The 22,342-nt window shown below is 36.5% G+C and overlaps 1 protein-coding gene across 4 annotated transcripts in view; it reads right to left on the bottom strand.

The window, feature by feature from the left end:
* The window catches only part of TMCC1 (transmembrane and coiled-coil domain family 1), a 191,050-nt gene that overhangs the window by 125,110 nt on the left and 43,598 nt on the right, over window positions 1-22,342 (bottom strand). For 3 of the 4 annotated variants that reach the window (XM_037051081.1, XM_037051085.1, XM_037051084.1), the window contains one exon: window positions 19,827-20,098. In XM_037051081.1, the coding sequence (XP_036906976.1) occupies window positions 19,827-20,057 (231 nt within the window). In that variant the 5' untranslated portion in view covers window positions 20,058-20,098. Of the gene's footprint in view, window positions 1-19,826; window positions 20,524-22,342 lie in introns of those variants that run through there. The other variant, XM_037051077.1, reaches the window with a different exon arrangement.

Here is a 22,342-nt window from a genome sequence, read left to right on the forward strand (position 1 = left end):
GGGTCCCAGCCCTACACTAGGCCCCCAGCCCAGGGTTCCAGCACCAGGAGAAACGTCCCCATAATTTTTGGCTGTGAAAACCAGTGGAGACTGTGGCTGAGTGAGACAGAGGATTAGCAGAACCCTAGGCATTCCTCATAAGGGGACCACGCATGAACTTACCCTCTAAGGAACTTACTTACTCTGAGTTCCAAAGCTGGGACAGCAATTCCAAAGTTTGCCAGGGACATAAAGGGTGGAACTGAGTTGTCTGGTTTTGGGGCAAGGGCTGGTGGGGCAGCTTTCTCCCAGACAGATGTGCTGGAAGGAGCCATTCATTATTCCTTTGCTCAGTCATCCCTCCACAGGTGTAGGTGCAGACAGGTGCCATATCTGAGTCTCCATTAACCTGGTTAACACTGGTCACCCTACCCAGGTGATTCCCTGAGACCTTACCCGGTCCAACCCAAGGACCCACCCAAGTGGCTTCCAGTAGCTTTTCCATCATAAAATGGGCTAAAGTACTGAAAGTCTTCAAAAAAAATTCACTGAAGCCAAATGCAGCCCCTTTGCAATACGATGACAGTTGGCACACTGACACAGATGGGTTCCTAGAACACTCACCTAACATGGGAAGCCTGTACCACAAGGGTTGTGCCTCCAGAAGATAATTCCGTTTTTTTTTTTTTTTGGTCCCACTCATATGTTGGATTTATCTAACAGAGGCAACCACAAGCAGAATGGCCTTCTTCAAGAGATTCTGAATAAAATGGGGTTACAGAGCTAAATAAAATGATTATAGAAGTCTCTCCCAACCAAAGATGTGTTAATCTTGATGAAAGGCCCAGAAAAAAGGTGTAACTTTCTTAGGACAATGCTCCAGCAGGAAAAAAAATAATAACAACAACAACAAAAACCCAGAATACTAATTGCAGATGACCTGCCAGTCAAATTACCTGAAAACAAGGATAAATCAGCAATTTACCTCTCTTTTCCTACTTTAAAACACTATCTGGAGAGTAGGAAGACTGTGGTGACTTCTGGACTTCTAGCAATTTCATTGCGGCCTTTTGAAAACAGATATGGAAAGCAAGGGGGAAAAACATTTACTTCTTTCTTCTATCTAAACTTCTATTTCATTCATTTCTACTATAAGAGTGAGTTCTGGGGTTTCAATCTTGCATTAATTGTTAAGGAAAACTGTTTAATTTTTTCTTAGGTGTTTTAGGAAAACTAGTCTATTAGATGTATCTACCAACCAGTTGACCAGGTTACCAACTTTTTGCTGTCTGGGTCTTTCTAAGATCTTCTACACTCTCTGCCTATATTACACTTTCCCCACTAAATACATGGTACAACTTACAATATTGAGGCATCTGTCTGTGCTGTACTAGAATAAGTAAAGAATTTAGATTCAGCCACATACTAGCTCTCTGTTCCTAGGTAAATTTAAAATTTTCCCTAAACCCTAATTTCCTCATTTGTAAAAATGGAGCTCAGACCTACCTCAAAAAGCTGACATGCAACTTAAATTACATTACATACACATAATACCATAATATCATTACATGGTACTGAATATATAATGTATGCAAGACATACATGTGTATATATGTATATACATGCATGTATGTTTGTATGCACTACATATCAATATCATATAATGATATAACAAATTCACTTCCACAAAACATTCTTACAAGATTACTACCAACTACATGGAAAAGATTCTCTATTATCAAATTAGTCAGTAAAATTCAACATTCTAAAGGCATCTTGGTATTTTATGGCACTAAGAAAGATGAGATAGGGATGGTTCTCACTTTTATTACCCTTTCTTAACTATAATTATGCTGTAGTCAGTGTGAAACTTTAATCTGAGCTCTCTTTTCCACCCCACCCTCAACTTCACGATGTAGATATAACTCCATGGGGATTGTTTATTTAACTGGCTTCCTCATTAAACAGAAGAGGCCTTATCTTAGATACTGTAAATAATTATTCTTTTTTTCTTATTATTTTGTTTAGATATCAAGAATCCAGAATGTCAGAGCTTATATTTCAATGATGAACGGTATTAAAATAACGCTAGGGAATCACATTTTAATGTTATTAAAATACTATAATAACATTATAGTATTTTATTTCCACTTCTACTCATTGGAAAAAGATGACAAGTTACTTAAAGGAAATAACATAAGAACTGGCCTCCACCCCCAAAAGAGAAAATAAACTAGAAGTAGTGACAAAATCAGCCTTTGTCACTGTTATTCGAACAAGCTGAGTTACCAATATTTGCAAAAAAGAAAAACTTTCTTTTCCCCTTTTCTTGTCCCCTATCTGACAAAAACAGCGTTTTTCAATTCTCTGAAGTGGTCAACAGGGTAAAGAGGCAAGAATGCTGAACATGTCAGAGGTAACCCAGGCATCCGTGGTACCACTCAAAATCAGCTATATAACCCCAGGCAGGTTTTAACATCTTTGAACCTGTAAAATGAGGAGTTTGATAAGAATTATCTGAGTTTTTGCCAATCATTTGGCAACACCCAGTGTTCTACTGGCTGAAAATCATTTGTGTTGCAAGGGACTCATTTTGTAACCCAAGGTTTCTTAATTCTTAGCTTCCTCATTATTACAATTTTGCAATGTGTCAGGGTTCCTTATCCAGCAAGATGCTACTATAAAATAAAATGTATCTGTCAGTTCTTAATAATATCAGACTTAATCTTTGGGTAGAAATATGAATATTTTTACAATCTATAAACCAACAAAAATCCTTGTTAATTCTCTCTGCAAAGAGATTTGTCATAAGATTGATTTTAAACATCTAGCATTATTTTATGTGTAAACGGATTCTATTAAAGAAAAAGATATTTCCAAAAACTGACCTATATATAAAATGAAAAATAAATTAATAGACATACATATACAGATTCTGAAGTATAAAACTTTGAAAGTAAAATCTGGTCTGCTCCCACTGACAGATAAGATCACATGTCATGATGATATAACACCAAAATAAGTCAATTTTTAATAGATACTTACAAACTCCAAATTGTGCTAACTTGCCAAAGTCATCTTTCTTGAGATAAAATGATGTACTATGATCTCTGAAGAAAAACCAATCTGTTCTAGTGATTACCTTGTGTAATATATAACCCTGGTATGTCCTCCTGTCTGTCTGTGTATCTTTCTATTTACCTGTGAGTCTCTGGAAGCTAACAGTCACAAAGCAAGAAGACCCTGTAATAATGTTCTGGTTAAACAAAAGAACAATAGACTTTGGATGCCAAAATTCTCTCCCCTCTCTCCTAAGAGTCAAGGCTACTGATAAAGTACACAGAACAAAAGCACACAAAGGGGAATTTAGGTCACATACTACATTCCTTTAGAGGTCTAATTATTCTACAGTCTGTATCTGTTTTAAAATATAAAGGAAAAGGAAGTTAAATTTAAGAAGTGAACTTGACTCTGTATTATGTTCAGCTTTCCTCATAAAAACCACTGCCTGGAACAGAAAGAATGTGTAACTCAGATGTTTAAAAAAACAAAAACAAAAACAAAACAAAACAACCAAAAACTTTAAGAAGAAGCATCCCTATGATTATCAACTTTACATGACAGATTCACCAATGTCAAGAACATCCTACTTATACCTTCAATTTTACTCTTGAGACAAGGATAATCATAATATCTTTAGGGCCATAACATAAGTATACTTATAGGTTGGGGCAAAAGTAGGTAGAGCTGTTTGTATGGAAAAAGCATACAAAATTAATAAATAATAATACAAGAATAAACTGTGTTCCTCATACTCACAACTGTAAATATACTTTTGCCCCACCCTATATATTAAAGGAAGCACATTCTGGACCTCTGAGCTGGGGCCAATAAAACCTGAAAGTTACACGCCTTGGTAACTGAGTTTTGCTCTATAAAGTACCTTTAATAGAGAACAACTACAAAGCCAAAATACACCTTCATCTCCGATTTATTCCCACTTTCTTAGTCTCGTATTATTCCTTTAACAGGGTATAAAATATTCCCTTGATGTCATCACTTACCTAACTTATTTTAAATATACAGAAAATAGAGATATCTTCTGGTTTTCATTGAAAAATACGACTTTTCAACTGTTCTGTGGAACAATGAACATTTTCTTATTAGCTCTCCCATGAAAATCTTTGGATTTTAACTTTCGTTTACCTTTATTTTTTATTCTAACAGTGTAGTGAAATCCTACCTATGCTTCTGTTGTTTATTCCACATGCACAGTTTATCAATTCAGTTCAATATTTATGAAGAGCATCTACTACTACAGCAATTTTCACCTGTTGTGCCATAAGAATTTTTAAAATATGCAATACCTATTTAGTCAAAGACACTGACTTCTTTTTCCTCAGGCTGCCGAAATTAATTAAATAAACAAATAAATAACAACAACAAACACTGCAATAGCTATCCATTGTGAATGGATCAAAACTATACCTATTTTTGGTCAGATTGTCAAAAATATGGTAATTTTTTGGCGTGCTGCAGCATTTTAGTCATTCGTTTATGTGTGCCATAATAAGACAAGGTTGAAAATTGTGGTACTACTATATCACAGTCACTGTACTCAATCCAGTCCATATTCTCCTGTACTAGTTACTTCTCAAATTATAATCCCCTATTTACCAATGTCCTGTTAGTAGGGCAGTCACAGCCTCCCCTTCTGCCTACTGATCCTGGCCTACGGCACCACCTGGTGGTCTGAGACAGGAACTATCCTTCCCACCACTTCATTTCTTCCCCCTTGGGAGAATAGTACTCATGGGTTTTCTGGTTTTGTTCACAGTTCAACTAATTCAATCTTAGAACTTTCTCTTTCATTTTTACAAAGCAGGATACCATCTTGCTGTGATTTACCATGGAGGGCAGAGTCCCTCATTTATAAACTCTAGGTAATCCATAAACTCTAAGACTACAAATTATTTGTTACTGATTAAGAATAGAAAGGATGGCCGGTATGGCTCAGCTGGATGGGCACCATTCCATGAGGTGAAAGGTCACTGGTTCAAATCCCAGTCAGGGCACACGTCTGGGTTGTGAATTAGGTCCCTGGTCAGGGTGCATGCCAGAGGCAACCAATTGATGTTTCCCTCTCATATCAATGTTTCTCTCCCTCCCTCTAAAAATAAATAAATAAAATCTTAGAAGAAGAAGGGGAGGAGGGGAAGAAGAAGAAGAAGAAAGAATGGGTTTCTGAGAGGTACTTCAAAGATGAACTCCAGACAGCAGTAGGCAAGAAGCTCTGTGTGCCTTTTCCAGTTTTGGTCTTACGTGGGAAGTCCTTCCAAGCAGGCCTGGCCCAATTCCACTTTGAAGAGATACAGGCCAGTGGAAACAGTAGTCTGAAGTTCCTCCTGCACCTTCTGCTTCTGAAGTGCCAGCCTGGAGATAGAGCAAGTAGCTGATGCTGTGCTGCACAGGACCCCCAGTGTAGGAGAAAGTTGACAGGTGGTACCTTTCCCGTCTCCTGCCCACAGCTAATCCAATTCAGCTGTGTGGAAAATCCACCTGTAGACCTGGAAACCATGATTCTGTCAAGTGTGGTTCAGCCTATTCAGTGTGAAATCATCGTAACATTTGGGCTCTTAGCCACCAAAAAGTGAGAATTACCAGGAAGAATAATCCTACCTCCTTTCTACCTACCTGCTTCTTTTCTCTAATTTCCAACCCTTTCATCTTTTCTCTCAATTTCCAGATTTAACCAAGCATTACAAAAAAAAATTCCCTCTGTCCAAACTACAAGTAATCCACAAAACTTCCCTAACTGCAGCCTAATAAAGGTATTCTCCTTTTTCTAAATTTACAAACAAACAAACAAAAAATGACGTAGTGGGCTCTGAGGTGATAGTAACCTTAACAGAGTACCAGGATCACTAACGTCAAACTTTCCTTTAAGCTTCCAAAGTTGCATATACCTTCTCAATTCCCTCTAATTATACTTATTTTTTTCCTTTAGAATTCATAGCAAAAAAAATCATTGATTGATACTATTTTATAAAATAAGACTACTAAATAGCACTGATTGGTAGTATATTAATGTGTAGTTAGCACTATAATTGTGAAATAATGTAAAATATTTTGGAGGAATGGAATTTTGGGCCTGGCCTGGGAATCTACAAACCATTTCTAACAGTGAAATTCAAAATGTCTTTTCCAATAGAAATGAACAACTGAATGTTGTTTTACAAGTTGATGGATGCTTCTACTACATGACAGTACTTTCTTAGCTCAGCTCTCTCATACCTTAACTGTTTTTTTCCTATTGTATTCCACTTTGAACATAACTCTTCAAAAAAAATCAAATGTATTTTCAATATGCAAACCCTTTTTAAACATCTGTAATGAGGGCTCCCTACATCCAATCACATCATAAAAAATTACTTAGTTTCACATTCCTAGTGCTCAATCAAAGACTACGAACTAATTAAAATTTTAACAAACAGCTATATATAATCATATACTATCCCAATCTCATCTTTCATTACTTCTCTAATTTCTTACTAGTCCTCATACTGGTCAGGCTGGATGGTTCTATGTGAGATATGAATAAAGGTTAAGTAGCACATGGTCCTAGCTCCCCAGGGGCTCACATCTGGGGTTTTCTTTAGTTTTTGTTTCTTTTTAATGCAAAAATCAGCTTTTTTGAAACTTGAAATTTGCATGTATTGTCTTATGATAATGAAGATCTACACTGCCTGTGCCTCCTCATCCTTCCAAGGAGCATATTCTCTATAAAGCCCCTGCTAATAATAACCTGACCTACTTGGCTCTCCCTTTTTTGAACTGCCCTTCATTTCACTAACATCTGATTACATTTTGTTCTCTAGCAAAGCTTTTAACTGCTGAGAATGGATTAGAAGTGTGCTTATAGACATCGATTATCTCAGCCCTCCAGGTAGCTGAGCAGAGAGAGCCTAGGGTGATGGGATCAACTACCTGATTGTGAACATAATCACCACTTTACCCTGCTACGCTGTACAGATATTTTAATTTTCTATGTGTGCCATGAAAAAGACTGGGAAGTACAGCAAGTTTAATTGGTGGCATTTTCAAATTAAAAGTAACATTAAATATTATTTAGTACAATGATCTCATCTTGAAGGAAATTAAATCTAGAGAATTTAATTTGTTTAAGGTCACCCTGATATTTAATAACAGATATAAGACATCCTTAGAATCTAAAACTGCAGGCTTCTGGCCTCTGGGCATCATTATACCATGCTGCTTCTTTAACTGCCGCTTAGGTAAATCCTGCCACCCCGACAAGACTGTAAGGTCTTTGGGAATAAGGCTGTAACATAATTTATATGCAGCTCTTATTTAAAATTGAGGTGGGCAAAGTATGGACTTATAACTCAGATACTGTCCACCACAGCTAAACCCAGGCATGCCCTTCCATTTGTACATTGTTCTCATGCTCTTGATGAAGAACTGAGTAGCTGCAAGAGATCATATGGTCAAAAATATTTACTATTGCTATTTACAGAAAAGGTTTGCAAATTCCTGACCTAGAACAATATTAGATCAATCAAACATTCGGTAAACATTTTAACAAATGTGTCAATAAACACTGGAGAAAACATTTCTGGTCCCATGTGTTTCATAAAAGATATAACAGAAGAACATATAAACTGAGATACTGCCGTGAAAGCTCTCGGTACACTTTACCAGGTTTGTACTTTCATCCATACCAATTTTTCATATCCCATGTCACAGACTCAAAGAACATAGTTGGCAGGAACAATAAAGATCACGTAGGTAGTTACATGATTTACCTAAAATCATTCAGCTAGTAAAGGCAAATCCAGAACAGAAACCTTTTTAAAAAGCAAAACTGTTTTCTATTATAATCAAACAAATTTTAATGAAACAATTATTTTGCACTCTGAGGGTGTTATAAAATTTGACTTTATAATGTTACAAGTAATCTGAGTGTTTAAAAGTTTGATTCACCATAAAACCACAATTATAATAATGTACAACCTTGAGGAAACCAAACCTACTCTCTAAATTCACAAATCTCCTTTTTCCTCTAATTCTATCATACATGTCTTCCCTTGACTGAAAATCACTTTATTTTTAAACATTAACACTATCATAATACTATGGCACATTTACATACTACATTGACATTTTCAAAGCTTTTAGGTAAATAATCTAAATTTTACCATGAAATATGCTCTTGACTTCTGGACAACTGTGAATCTTATTGCTTCAAAACATGGCCTACTTCTAACCCATTTTCGTAAAAACATGTATTCAATAGCAACCTCAAGTTTATATCTTAAGATTCTTTCATTGAGCCTCTGTTGCAATAATTTGGTCATTTTTCTAAGATGTTTATGCTGCTGCATAAAACCTATATCAAGACTCACCCTGGCTGGTGTGGCTCAGTGGACTGAGTGCTGGCCTGCGAACCAACGGGTTGCCAGTTCTATTCCCAGTCAGGTCACATGCCTGGGTTGCAGGCCAGGTCCCTGGTTGGGGGCACACGAGAGACAATCACATTCTGATGTTTCTCTCCCTCCCTCTCTCCCTTCCTCTCTCTCTAATAATAAATAAATAAATAAAATCTTTTTAAAAATCTACATCAAGGCTCATTATTCTTTTCTTCACAGAGAACCCCTTTCTTGGGGCAATACTGCTGCACTGCTAATAAATTCCACTTGCCTCCTGGGGAAATCCTATCAGGACCTTTAAAATCTCTCGAACTAACCACTGTCAATATCTTGTTTTGATCCCTCCTACTAAGCTATTTAAGGCTGCTAAGACCCTGGTTTCAGTCATCATCACTTCTTGCCTGGATTCTGCAAGATTCTTAACTGGTCACCCAGCAGCCAGGATGATCCTTTTAAAAAGTAAGTAACAATATGTCACTTCTATGCTGAAAACCTCAGTGACTCAGTGACCCCCCCCCCCCATCTCATTCAGAGTACAGCCAAGGTCCTTACAACGCCTGTGGAGCCATACCTGATCTGGATATGTGTGACCTCTCTTTCCATCTCTTACTACAGTACAGTAGTCCCCCCTTACCTGTGGTTTTGCTTTTCACAGTTCCAGTTACCCTCAGTCAACAGAGGTTCAAAAATATTAAATGGAAAATTCCAGAAATAAACAATGCTTAGCCCTGGCTAGGTGGCTCAGTTGGTTGCAACATCATCCAATACAACAAAAAGGTGGTGGGTTCAATCCCTGGTCAAAGCACATGAGCAGGTTGCAGGTTTGATCCCCAGTTGAGGTGCGTCAGAGAGGCAGCCGATGGGGGTTTCTCTCTCGCAATGATGTCTCTCTGCCCTCGTCTACCACATTCCCCTTCCTCTGTCTCTCCAAAATCAATAAAAACATATCCTTGGGTGAGGATTAAAACAAAAGTCTTCAAAAAAAAAACAATGCTTAAATTTTCAATTGTGCACCATTCTGAGTATAGCATGATGAAATCATTAGGTCAATAACAGCCTAATGTCACATCACAATGCTTACGTCACTCACCTCACTTCACCTCATCACACAGGCATTTTTAAATCCTATCACATCGTCACAAGGAGAGGAGTGAGTACAGTGCAATAAGATACTTTGGCAGAGAGCCCACATTCACAGAACTTTTATTATAGTATATTGTTATAACTGGTCTATTTCATTGTTAGTCATTGTTACAGTAATAATCTCTTACTGTGCCCAATTTATAAATTAAGCTTTATCATAGGTATGTATGTGTAGGAAAAAACATAGTATATGAGTATATATGGTCTGCTACTACCCATGGTTTCAAGGCATCCATGGGGGTAAGGGGGTCTCAGAACATACCTCGCTCTATTTTTTTTATTTTTCCATAGTAATTATCACCTTCCAATATAACATATAACTTATTTATTTATTGTTGTTACTTCTGCCCATGAGGGCAGAAATTTTTGCCTGTTTCATTTTCTGATGTATCCTAACTAGCTAGAACATTGCCTAGCACTTAAAAGGTATTTAATAAATACTGATGAATGATTGAAGGAATGCTACCCCATTTCAAAAATTTATCCATGTACATTCTCAAACTCACTAATTAGACATCCTTTCTTACTCCCCATGTCTACCACTCTCATTAATCCACTGAAAAAAATAAACCAAAGGCAAAAGTATTAGGCGTGGGGACTTCAAATATGACTAAGAGACAACCCCTGCCCTCAAGTAATTCTCTCCATTTCCACCATCACTTCCCTTGATCCAAACTGGGACTTATCTCCCCTGTACTGATATGACAGCCTTCTCACTCATCTACCTGCACTCAATCAGAACTGACTCTAGTCCATTCTCTATGCTATAAGCATAGTGATACTTCATAATCACAAACTTGTTACTTCTTCCCTTGCTTAAAATGCTTTGATCGTATTCACTCCTCACAGATGGAAAAAAAAAAATCCTTAACACTGCCTGAAAACCTTTGATATGCTTCCTATCTATCTCTCCAGACTTAACCAGTGTATACCTACCGTTCTACCCCTCAACTTGGAAAACTATCTCCTATCTCAGGGCCTTTCAACCTGCAGTTCTCTATCATCTTATTACCTAAGCCTATCATTCAGATCTCTGTCACTTCCTCAGGGAAGTCTACCCTGACTTCCTTAACTAGATCAAATGTCCCTATAAAAGTAACACTTGCCACAGTTGGAAAATTTAGATTTGTTCAAAAGATTGTTTTGTTAACACATGCTCCCATCTGATTATAAACTCCACAAGAGTAGGGACCAAATACAGTTTTGTCCATCAGGTATCTGCAATGACTAGCATTATCAAATACTCTCTCTCCCTCTCTCTCTCCCTCTCTCTCTCTCTCTCTCTCTCTCTCTCTCTCTCTCTCTCTCTCTCTCTCTATATATATATATATATATATATATCAAATACTCAATATATATTCATTAAATAAGTGGATGAAAGCATAAACCAAAATACGGAAATGTGAAAAGAGGAAGAATAAAAAATGTGGAAAAGAAGTGCTAGTTGCTGTAAGGCAAAAAGTGGCGTGAGGTAAATAAGCCCACACAGGCTGAGACATGGAAGGCCTTGCATGTCGTTTAAAGGAACTTTCTTTACTCCTCAGTTGATGATGGAACCAACGAACGGTTTTTAAGCCGTGGAAAAGTACAATTGTTCTGCATTTGAGACAGCTCTCAGCATGAAGGATTTAAAATGGCAATGAGATGAATAAAGGCCCAAACTAGAATACCAATTTTAAAAAGGAGAAAAAGGCAATTTTTCACTTACATGGGGATCATGTAAGTGAAAAGTGAAGGTGTCAGAAAAAATCTCAGGCTGCCGGTCTGGATGACTGGTAGTTCCAGAGTCATAGCTAGTGATCCTCAAACTCATGGGCTGACAGCACCGGAATTATCTGAGGCCTTGATTAAAAGTCCATATTTCTAACCCTGGCCAGATGGCTTAGTTGGTAGGAGCCAACCTATACCAAAAGGTTGCAGGTTCAATCCCCAGTCAGGACACATAACTACATTGTGGGTTCAACCCCACAGTTGGGGCATATAACTGGGGCAACAGATTGATGTTTCCTCTCTCCCTTCTTCTTTGTTTTAAATCCTCAAGTTAGGATTTTTAAAAAATTATTTCCTATATATTTTAAAAAATACGTATTTCTAGCCCTTGCCAGGTAGCTCAATTGGTTGGAGTGCTTTTCCTATTCACCGAGGTTGTGGGTTCAATCCCCGGTCAGGACACATACAGGAATCAACCAATGAATGCACAAACAAGTGGAACAACAAAATGATGCTTCTCTTTCTCTCTACCCAGCCCCTCAAATCAATTTAAAAAACTAAAATTAAAAATTACATTTCTAGACTCCATACCAGACCTTCTAAATCAGAAATTCTGGGGTGGGGCACACAGAGCTTGTTTTCAACTGTTGTGCTAAATGATTTCTGCTGTATTCACTCAAATTTAAAAACAACTGAGATAGAAAATGTACTAGAATACATAACAAGAAATGATAATGAGTTTAAATTTGGAAATGGTGAGTATGAACTGCCTATGCAGACAACCAAAAGATAGTTACCCAACTCTGAGGACCATAGGATTGATTGGTCAGGTTGGAGATCAGAATTTGGTGGAAGCGAAAGTAGGACATATTTAAGATCACAAAGGAGTAAAAAGAGTGGTATGGGCTATGGTTAAAACTCCAAAAAGCACACTTAAGATGTCAACAGAGAAGATGATTTGCTCATTATTCAATAAATACCCTAAAATGTTTTTTGGGTTTTTCTTTGCATGATGTATTTGTGTGTAAAATGTTGTCCTGGTAGGTGTTGGGAGGGATATAAAGCTAATACATGGCACCAGTCTTGCAAGCTCTGTGGACTGTTCAAGGCCTCTCAATACAACTGCCAAAATGTCAAAGGCCTTATCATATAAGTCCATAAATACACTTCAAAAAAGCATAAGTTTACTAAGAAAACACTAATTAGTTTCATTCCCAAAGTCTTCAACTTAGGAGTACACACCCTTACTCCCTGTTACCCACATCAACATCCTGAAGCACCTCCTTCAAAACTTTCAAAGATTCCTCTGAACAAAATTAATTACTCCTTTCCTAAATACACACGTTCTTATGTTTCTTGTGGCACTTATCACATTCCGTCCTGTATATTATTGCGGACAGTGCTGCAGAAAGAGAAGCAGCCTAGAGAAATCAAAACCTTCGTCCCTTATTTGTAAGTTGTGTGACCCTGACATCACTCATGTTTCCTAGTTTGTGAAACAATGACAGTAAGAACCTTCTTTACCATCTTAGAGAATTATCAAGATCAAGTAAAATAATTCATGTTAAACTGCTTCATCAAAATTCTCATGTTACTTTCTCTATGTTCATCTTTCCTACGAGTTTTAAAAATCTTAAGAACTAGGTTCAAGTGTTACGCACCTTTATGCCCGCCACAGTACTTTTCAGAATATCTTGTATATAACAGGCACTTGTAAGTTTAATCAAACATGTTGAACAGATGATATGAGATGAAAAAGGGAGGCAAACTTATATCCTACCTCATTCCAAAAAGGATCCAAGGCAGCTGACATGCATGCATGCTTCTTCGACCACTCTAACTACCCCAGTAAATGTTCCTGGCTCATATCATTCCCCTTTCTGAAATAACCACTTCTTCTACCCCTCACATCCCACATGTCAGTATTCTATTTCTCCTACAAGACTCAAATCAAAACACCCATCTCTCCTAACTTTTTATTCACTTCAACCCAAAATAATCTTTCTCTTCTCAACTTGCTTGTACCACTTATCATATACATAGTTTTATACTGTTTGCCATATAACTAACTAGACTATAAATTCACCGAGTCTAGGATTAGAAAGTTTTCAGATAGCCTGGAGAACTTTAAATGTAAACAGCAGGTATAACAGAAACAATGTTACATGGTGGTCATTTTTAAAAATCTGACAAAAGGATCTAAAATAAGAACATATTATGTACGAAACACTAACCCTCAATTTTAGTAAATTAAATGTCAATAGGTAACTGTTCTATCATTTTATACGTACAAATGAAATTGTTAACATTTTAAAGTCCTGAATGAAAAACATATACTATTTCCTATACATTCTTTGTATGTCCCAAGTACTTAGACCAGTGTCCAATTTATAAAAATGGAGACACACTTTGTAATAGTAGGTAAGAGTACTTTCTGAATCAGATAGTAACTAGCATACAGTAATTACTAAAACCTAGATAATCAAAACATAAATGGCCTAGACTTATTAGTTCAGTTCTGAAACAATCTAGTTGGGAAACAAGTTAGCTGGGAAACCATGGGCATACTTAACTTCTCTCTACCCTTGCTATTTCACCAATAAAAAAGAGAAAACACAAAAAATAGAACTATTTTAGAATTAATAAGAAGATTATACAATGCATTTACACACAACACTGCTGGCCATATAAGCAGCACACAATGAATGGTAGCTATCATTTTCATCACTACCAACTAAGTACTCTTAAGTATCTCTTGATTAATATTTCCTGTACTGTTTTATGCAAAGGGAATTAAATTAGAAATTTAAATATTTTCATTCTCCATCTCTAACTCAGTATATAAAAATGGTTAATACATTATGGTATTATAACAAAATATATTGTAATATTATGCAATCAGTAAAATTCCATAAAGAATATTTATGAATATATAAAATCGCTCATGATAGCATTTTAATTAAAAAATACAAAATTGTGCATTTTATAATATCCCGATTTATTTAAAATGTTCATCTTAATAAAACTAAAGAAGAACAAATTTAAATTTTCTTCTACATATTTTCATATATAAGTAATATATTGAATGAAAAACACACCAAAATATTGGCAGTAATTATTTTTAAATTTTTCTTCTTTTACTTTTCTGTATTTTCAAAGTTTCTTTGAAACTACTTTCTGCACTGAGCATATTTCTTTCAAATTCAAAACATTTAACTTTTTAACTTTCATATCAAAAATCATTTGTAGGGGAAAAAAACAACAATCTTCCTCTGTGAGTTTAAAGATGATCCTTTAGCCCTGGCTAGTGTGGCTCAGTGGATTGAGTGCCACCCTGAGAACCAAAGGGTTGCCAGTTCAATTCCCACTCAGGGCACATGCCTGGGTTGCAGACCAAGTCCTCAGAATGGGGTACACACGAGGCAACCACACACTGATGTTTCCCCCTCTTTCTTCCTCCCTTCCCCTCTCTCTAAAAATAAATAAATAAAATCTTTTAAAAATAATAAATATGATCCTTTAAATGATGTAATTTGGCCTCACATATACATGGCATCTATTTATTAAGTACATATATGAATGTTTACTGTATGAGATGAAAACATTTCAATACAAGTACTGCAGCAGACTGAATGTATCGTAAGCTTTTTCTGTGGAGGGAAAAACCTGGCATTAGTAAACCTGAAAAGGAAGGAAATACAGAAACTTTGTGTTTAACTAGGTCCCTTTCTATCATTAGGTCAAAGCCATACTTTGCACATATTAGGCACAAATAAATACTTGCCAAATCTGTAATTTTTAAAAAAGGGATCTAGTTTAAGGGCCAAGAAGTTACCCTAAAAACTAGACTGGTTATGTGGCAGATGGGTAAGGTGGAAGCAGGTGGCTTTCAAACAATGAATACATTGAAAAAAATCAACTGAAACATTTGTCTTAGGATTTTGTGTGTACAAGGGCATAAGCACAGACAAGTGTGTAAAATGCTATTAACTTATATGGTATAGAAATAGCAGTATTCTCAAATGTTTATTACCAGCATTAAAATATTTTCACCCTCAGTCCTCTAAGTTAAAGAAAAAAGATATTAAAATAGAGTCAATATTTAGAATTCAAAACAATCTCACACACTAAGATACAGCAGACTAGATGCTCTCCAGACTAATCTTCACTTAACCGACTTCACATTATTCTTACACTCTCCATTTTCTCTGAAAGACAGGCAGACTTCATGCCCATAGGACAATTAATGTTCATGGCTAGTACTTCCATATACATCTTGCTCCCACATCAGTTTTTTAGTAATATTCATTATAATTAAAGTTTAAATAAATAAAATACTACATAAACAAATCAGATCAAGTACAAAAAGGGCTACTGTATCTATGAAAACTAAGCTAAGTGTTTCAAAAAGACTCAATAAAAGCAAGTTACTTTTAGCCCTGGCTGGTGTAGCTCAGTGGATTGAGCACGGGCCTGCGAACCACACGATCACGGTTCGATTCCCAGTCAGGGCACATGCCTGGGTTGCAGGCCTGTTTCCGGCAGGGGACTCACAAGAGGCAACCATACATTGATATTTCTCTCCTTCTCTCCTTCCCTTCCCCTCTAAAGATAAATTTAAAAAAAAAAGGCAAGTTACTTTTAAAAACAATGAACTTAAGGTGAGTAAGGCATTTCAAGAGATTATTAAGATCTAAGATCCTGCCCCACTTTGCTTCACAAGTGTCATTAGGCTATCACCCTACTTTATAAAAATTAAAACTAGAAACTGTAGTCCATGCAATGAGTGCAAGAAAGGCACAGAAATTCAATTAGTAGAAGTATATTAAAAATGAAAAAACTTACTTTTAAATCAGATAAAATATTCAAAGTATGTATGTTTGACTTTTGATAGTTTTTTTATAATAAAAACTTCAACTGACTTTTTGGTTAACTGAAACTATTTGGTACCAAATTATGTTGGCTAAGAAGGTAAGTATAGTACTTAGGTTCTAGCAATGAACCTAACCTAATAAAGAGAACATCATCTAAATGTTTCCAAGAAGCAAACCAAAACATAATGCCTTCTATACCTAGACATGTCAAATTTTATAAATCAGAACTGATGCTATACTGCATTCTGATTTTACACATGAATAATGTGAGCTTTATTTCCCAGACTGATGATTATAAATAAAAATCAATAAAACTCTAAGAAGTAGGTTCTTCATATTTAATGTAATTAAACAAACAGCAAACTTTGGATAAATGATTATTCTAATTCAGAAGATCTCTGCTAGATAATTTAAATGTTTAAGAAAAATTCACATCAATTCTTAGAAATAATCTCTTTTAAATCACTAGCCAATCTTTATAAACTACATTTAAAAATGCTGCCGATAATCTTTCCATGTGATTAGAGAAACACAAATATAAAACCCCAAAGCAACATCACTACACACGCATTAGAATGGCTAAGTTTAAAGATAATGACACTACCAAATACTGATAAGGATGAAAAAACTGAAATTTTCATTTCTACTGTTGGTAGAAATACAACACGGTGCAGACGCTTTACAAGTTAAACATGCACTGGCAGGGCTCCTAAAATCCTTGGAATCTGCAGAGTGTAAATGTAAGAGTAACTTCTATATGCTAGTGGGATGGTTTCACTTGGGTACTAGTAGCCAGAATGACCAAGGCATGATTAGAGGGATGGTCATCTCTACCTCCCAACTTCTGGGAAGGTAGATTTGGAGATCTGAGCTAATCACCAATGGGCAATGATTTAACCTACCAGGCTTATGTAATAAGACTGCCACATAAAACCCCTAAATGGCAGGGATCAGAGAGCTTACAGCTTAGTGAACACATATACCCAGAGGTCACAGAACTTCTGTACCACCCACCTCCTCCCTTCCCCTACTCCTTGCCCTCTTCCATTTGATTCCTGAGTTGCATCTTTTATAATAAACCTGTAAAAGAACATCAAGTTCTATGTTCTTATACATAAAGTTCTTAAAACATAAATCTGTAAAAGAACACAAAAGACAAAATGTCTTCCTGGGTTCTGTGAGCCATTCTAACAAATTACCAACCTGAGGAGGAGGTCATGAAAACATCTGATATATAGCTGTTGGTCAGAGGTACAGGTGGCAACATGGGACTTGTGACTGATGCCTGAAGTGGAAGCAGTCGTGTGGGACTGAGTCCTTAACCTGTGGGGTCTGTGTTGACGCCAGGTAGTTACTGTCAGAACTGAATTATGGGACACCAAGCTGGTGTCACAACTGGCTGCTGCTGTAAAAAAACCCCTACACATTTGGTGTCAAAGTGTTGTGGGTAAAAACAGTACAGATACATTTACCATGTAACTCAAAGAAATGAAAATGTCTGTAAGACCTATATACAAAATTTTTTTTAAGATTTTATTTATTTATCTTTAGAGAGGAAAGGAAGGAGAGAAGGAGAGAAACATCAATGTATGGTTTGCCTCTCGTAAGTCCCCTGCTGGGAACTGGCCCACAACCCAGGCATGTGTCCTAACTGGGAATCGAACCGCGATCGTGTGGTTCGCAGGCCCGTGCTCAATCCACTGAGCTACAGCAGCCAGGGCCTATATACAAAATTTCATAGCAGTTGAATCCATAACAGCCAGAAAACAAAAATAATCAAAACAACCATCAACTGGTGAATGGATAAACAAATAGATAAGCAATGGAATACTACTCAGCAATAAAAAAGGAACAATGCAACAATATGAGTGAACAACAGAAATGACTATATTGTGCTATCCCATTTATCTTAAGTTCTAGAAAAGGCAAAACAATATTGATGGGAAAGCCAGTAAGTGGCTGCCAAAGGCCAAGGGTTGGAAAAGAGGACTGACCACAACAAAGGGGCGTAAGAAATAATTCTGGGTATGAAAATGTTCTGTATCATGGTTGTTTCACATGACTATACATTTTTCAAAACTAATCAAATCACACATTTAAAATTGTGGACAAAAAGTAAAACAACTTTTACTGTAAAGTTGACAAACAGCATTAAAGAAACAAATTTAGGAAAAAGTGTTCACCCTTGGCTCTCTCTCTATAAAATTTTCTAAAACAAACAATATGTAAGTGCATAAAATATACTTCATTTATATATTTTAACATAAAAGTTTATAGTCCCAGAATTACTTAATGTTCTCTGGTAAGGATTAAGACAAATTATATAGTTGCATTGTTAGTTTTTATTGCCAACTAGATTGTGTAAGCCATGATCAAATATCCTTTTTATTTCAAAGATTCCCATTACACACATAAACACATACTACTTTTCCTCATTTATACTTTAAAATTTTAATTATGTGAATCATTAATCTGATGATTCTTTTATTCTAGTGAATCTGTTACTGACAGGTTTAATTTCTTAAAGTCATTCACTGTCCATTGCCTGTTTATTTTTAATGTCACAATTAGGTAGGAGAAGTTTAAAAGTACTAGATTCAATACCCAGGTTCAATACTAGATTCAATACTAGATTTAATTTCCGGGCTAAAATTCCTGTAAAATAACTTACCTGTGACAGAGCTGACATAGAATGAAAGTGACTATCATACAAACCTCAAGGAATACATAAAATAAAGCCAAAAGATAGCAAGGTGGTAACTTACAGGGGAGACTTGGCCCTCAAATGTGTTCTGTGACTTGCATAATATAATATATTAAAAATCAAAGAGATTACTCACCTAAGTTTTCAGTTTCTCCTGAAAAATTAGAAGCCCTGGCAGGAGTGGATCCACAAACCTAAATTACAACAATCAGCTAAAGCTAAGAAGACACTGTCCCTTCAGACGAGGGATGACTCTTCTGTTTCTACAAGCCCTGTTACACTTGAGTTTACTCATTTTCACTTCCTGCCTGGCTACATGTACCTGAGTTTTCAAACTCTAACAGAACTATTTCTTCTTTGTGCTTTAACTAACTATAACTGAGAGGTGAGAGTTATATGGAAGGAGTTCTCCCTAAATTTGTTATTCCTAGTTCTGTCAAGGCAAAACCCCAGAAAACTGTTCATTAAAAGTAAATTAAAAGAATGGATACATACTCTGTTGCAGAAAGAAAAATGTATATTGAATGGTACAGTGTGTATAAAAATTATAAGCAATTTATATTTCCACATTAAGCAGACACATTCTAGAAACTCGAGTCACCACCTTCATTAAGGTAAGAAAGTCAATTCATGTGTAAAACAAAAACAACAATAAACAAAACGCTTTGTTCCTCTATGATAAAACTGAGAGTTTAAGACATAAAGAGCACATAAAGAATGCTGAAGGATTTTATCAAAGGGGCAAAATAAAAGATAGCAATGTATTAGGAAGCAAATAGAAATATAATTATATTAGCCACCATAATTATTCATCCCCTTTATTTAACAAAAATGGAAACCTCTTTTACCACAACTTTGAGATATCTCTTGCTCAGATATCTCTTTTTAGTTACCAAAGAAAAAACTGAAGAATCCTAGAGACAAAGGACAGTAAGTTAACAGGAAAAGAAACTCTAACAGACTTACCCGCTCTGGAGCTGCCTCATCCCCTGGCAGACATGCAGCAGCAGCAGCAGCAGCACAAGCTATTTCCATCACAGCAGAGCTGGTAGGAGCATCAGTAGTAGATGAAGACCTGGGTCGGCCAGACTGCATAACAGGTGCCATCTCCTGGCCAGATTTCCTGTTGATTTGGGGACTTCCCTTTGGGGCCTCTGGCTTGCCCCGCCTACTATGCAAGCTTGTCCCTCTCTTCATCTTGGGTGGCACTCGGATCTGCTGCAGGACACGATTCAGAGCTGTGGGGTGGGTGGGGACACCATCAATCTCAGCACATGCGTTCTGGCTTTCCAGATCCATTTCAGGTTCTGGATCTGCCTGAATTTGTTGCACATCGTGTGGAGACACGGATGACCTCCTGCGCTGGTGCTGGAAGAGATGCTTCAAGCCTTGGCCAATCACATTAATGTTCTCCAAAGCATTGTGGGTCATTTTAGACAACTTTTGTTCTGATTCTGTCTGCTTTCTGGCCTCTGCATCTTGGGATTTGCCTTCAGGATCAGGGTCCTCATAAAATTGTTCACTGCCCGAAGGCTCCATCAGTAGACTTAATAAGCTTATTTGCAAACTCAAAAAAATTTTAAATACACCAAGACTGTCAAATTAGGTAGACATTTGCTTCAATAGTAACTACACATGCCGCTGTGAGACGGAGGCTTCATGCCTATCTAATGTTAAAAAAAAAAAACAAAAAAAAAACACCTCAGATTATAAATCCATGCAGAAACTCCAGTGTAAAAACAAAGAAAAACATGCCACTAGCCAAACAAATAGTCACTATCATTAGGCAATCTTTAATCAGAGGATTAAAGAACTATTTTCTAGATAGTGGGTAATGATTATTTTCTAGAACAGGAGGAAAAAACTCCAAAACAAATACATAGGAAATGAAAACAGCAATGTTCAAAAAAAAATCCCTACAAGTTTCAACGTATGAAGAACTGAATATCAGAATAGTCATTTTGCAACGGAAACCCCCCAAAATAGTTGACAAATAGCCACTCCTTGGAAAATCAAGAGAGACCAGAAAATTCAATATGTATAGTCTTCCTGAGGCAATTTAATTCCTCTCATTCATAACCACAGTTAATTATCCATATGCTGGAACTCAGTAAATTCAAACAGTAGTAGTAAGTAGATATCCCAACCTAAATGTTTGTGGATTTTATGGAAAAAGGAAGTTCTTGTTACTATTCATATTCATCAAGATTACTGGTAACTATGGGTGACAGGTTTGCTCTTTTAGTAAGAAAACAAAAGTAAAATCTTGTAAGTTGAATTATCTGTTGAAGCACAAATGACTTTCTGGTACCACATGAGTGAATGATCCAGTCTGTCTTCAGAGACTTTGCTCGGTACAGCTATAAAGGAAAAATATTTCTAAGCACTTCCCTTTCTCTGAATAGTATCATTCCTGACAGAAGCTTCCCATATATCCACAAAAATTCAAAAGTAAAGAAGTAACACAGTAAACATGGCTTAATAAAAGAGTAGAGAAAAAGAAAGGCCAAAAGCACCACACACCAATATCAAATGCAGAAAATTAAAAGAAAGCTGAAACCTAGAATTGTAAGGTCAGCACAATCGTCATGGTTAAGGAAATCACATGGAAAAAAAGAAGAGGGGAGATGGCAGGCATGATGTTTTTCATAATAGAAAGTGTTTATTTTTATATGGAGTTTCGGCAAATATAAAAAATTGCATTAATGCACAGAACCTGCTGGAGAGGACAAAATATGGTGTAGGAAAAACTTATTTATGTCTATATTTTCCCTCAATTTTTTTTTTGTCCAAAGGGCTTTAAAACTCCCTACACTACCAAGTACTTCAAACAATCTAAGTCACTATCAATAAAACACTACGATGGTCACAATGTGGGGAAATGAGGTCTCCTTGCCACCAAGTAATAACCTAGAAGGCATAAATTACCTGATTTAAGAGTTCACTATGGACTCAAGACTACTAGAGTTTAGAGGGACAGGAATGTAAACTCACTAGAGCTTTCTTCCTGGTTAACTCCTCTCAGAAGACCTTCTGACCACGTAAATGGGCACTGTCATTGCGGCTCTGCTGCCCACACCCTTACATGCCTATTTCCCCATCTCCTGACCTCTTCATGACTCAGAAGCATAAATGATGTGATGAAGTAAAAGATAGTATCTCTCACTAGTATCTTCCTCTTTCTAAATACCACAAAATTCTTTGCTCCAAAATTAGGCAAATGAGTAGCAGCCATGAGAACGGGAAATTTCACTGTTTTTCACTCAAATTCTTTATGGCCACACAAAAATCCCGCCACACCCTTCTTTTCCTGACTGTACTGTATACTGCTTATTTTTCCTTTTTTCTTTGGGAAAGCCAAGAAAGAAACTCTTAATCCGTATTAGATTAAAGACTGCCTTTACTGGATTTTTCTGGGGCTCCTTGTGGACAAAAATGTTGCCATAGTATATGCATTTAATTATCTTCATCTTCCCTCATGA

This window comes from Sturnira hondurensis, unplaced genomic scaffold (genome assembly GCF_014824575.4).
Source record: "Sturnira hondurensis isolate 20B ecotype Veracruz unplaced genomic scaffold, ASM1482457v3 Scaffold0000867, whole genome shotgun sequence".
Classification (NCBI taxonomy): Eukaryota; Metazoa; Chordata; class Mammalia; order Chiroptera; family Phyllostomidae; genus Sturnira; species Sturnira hondurensis.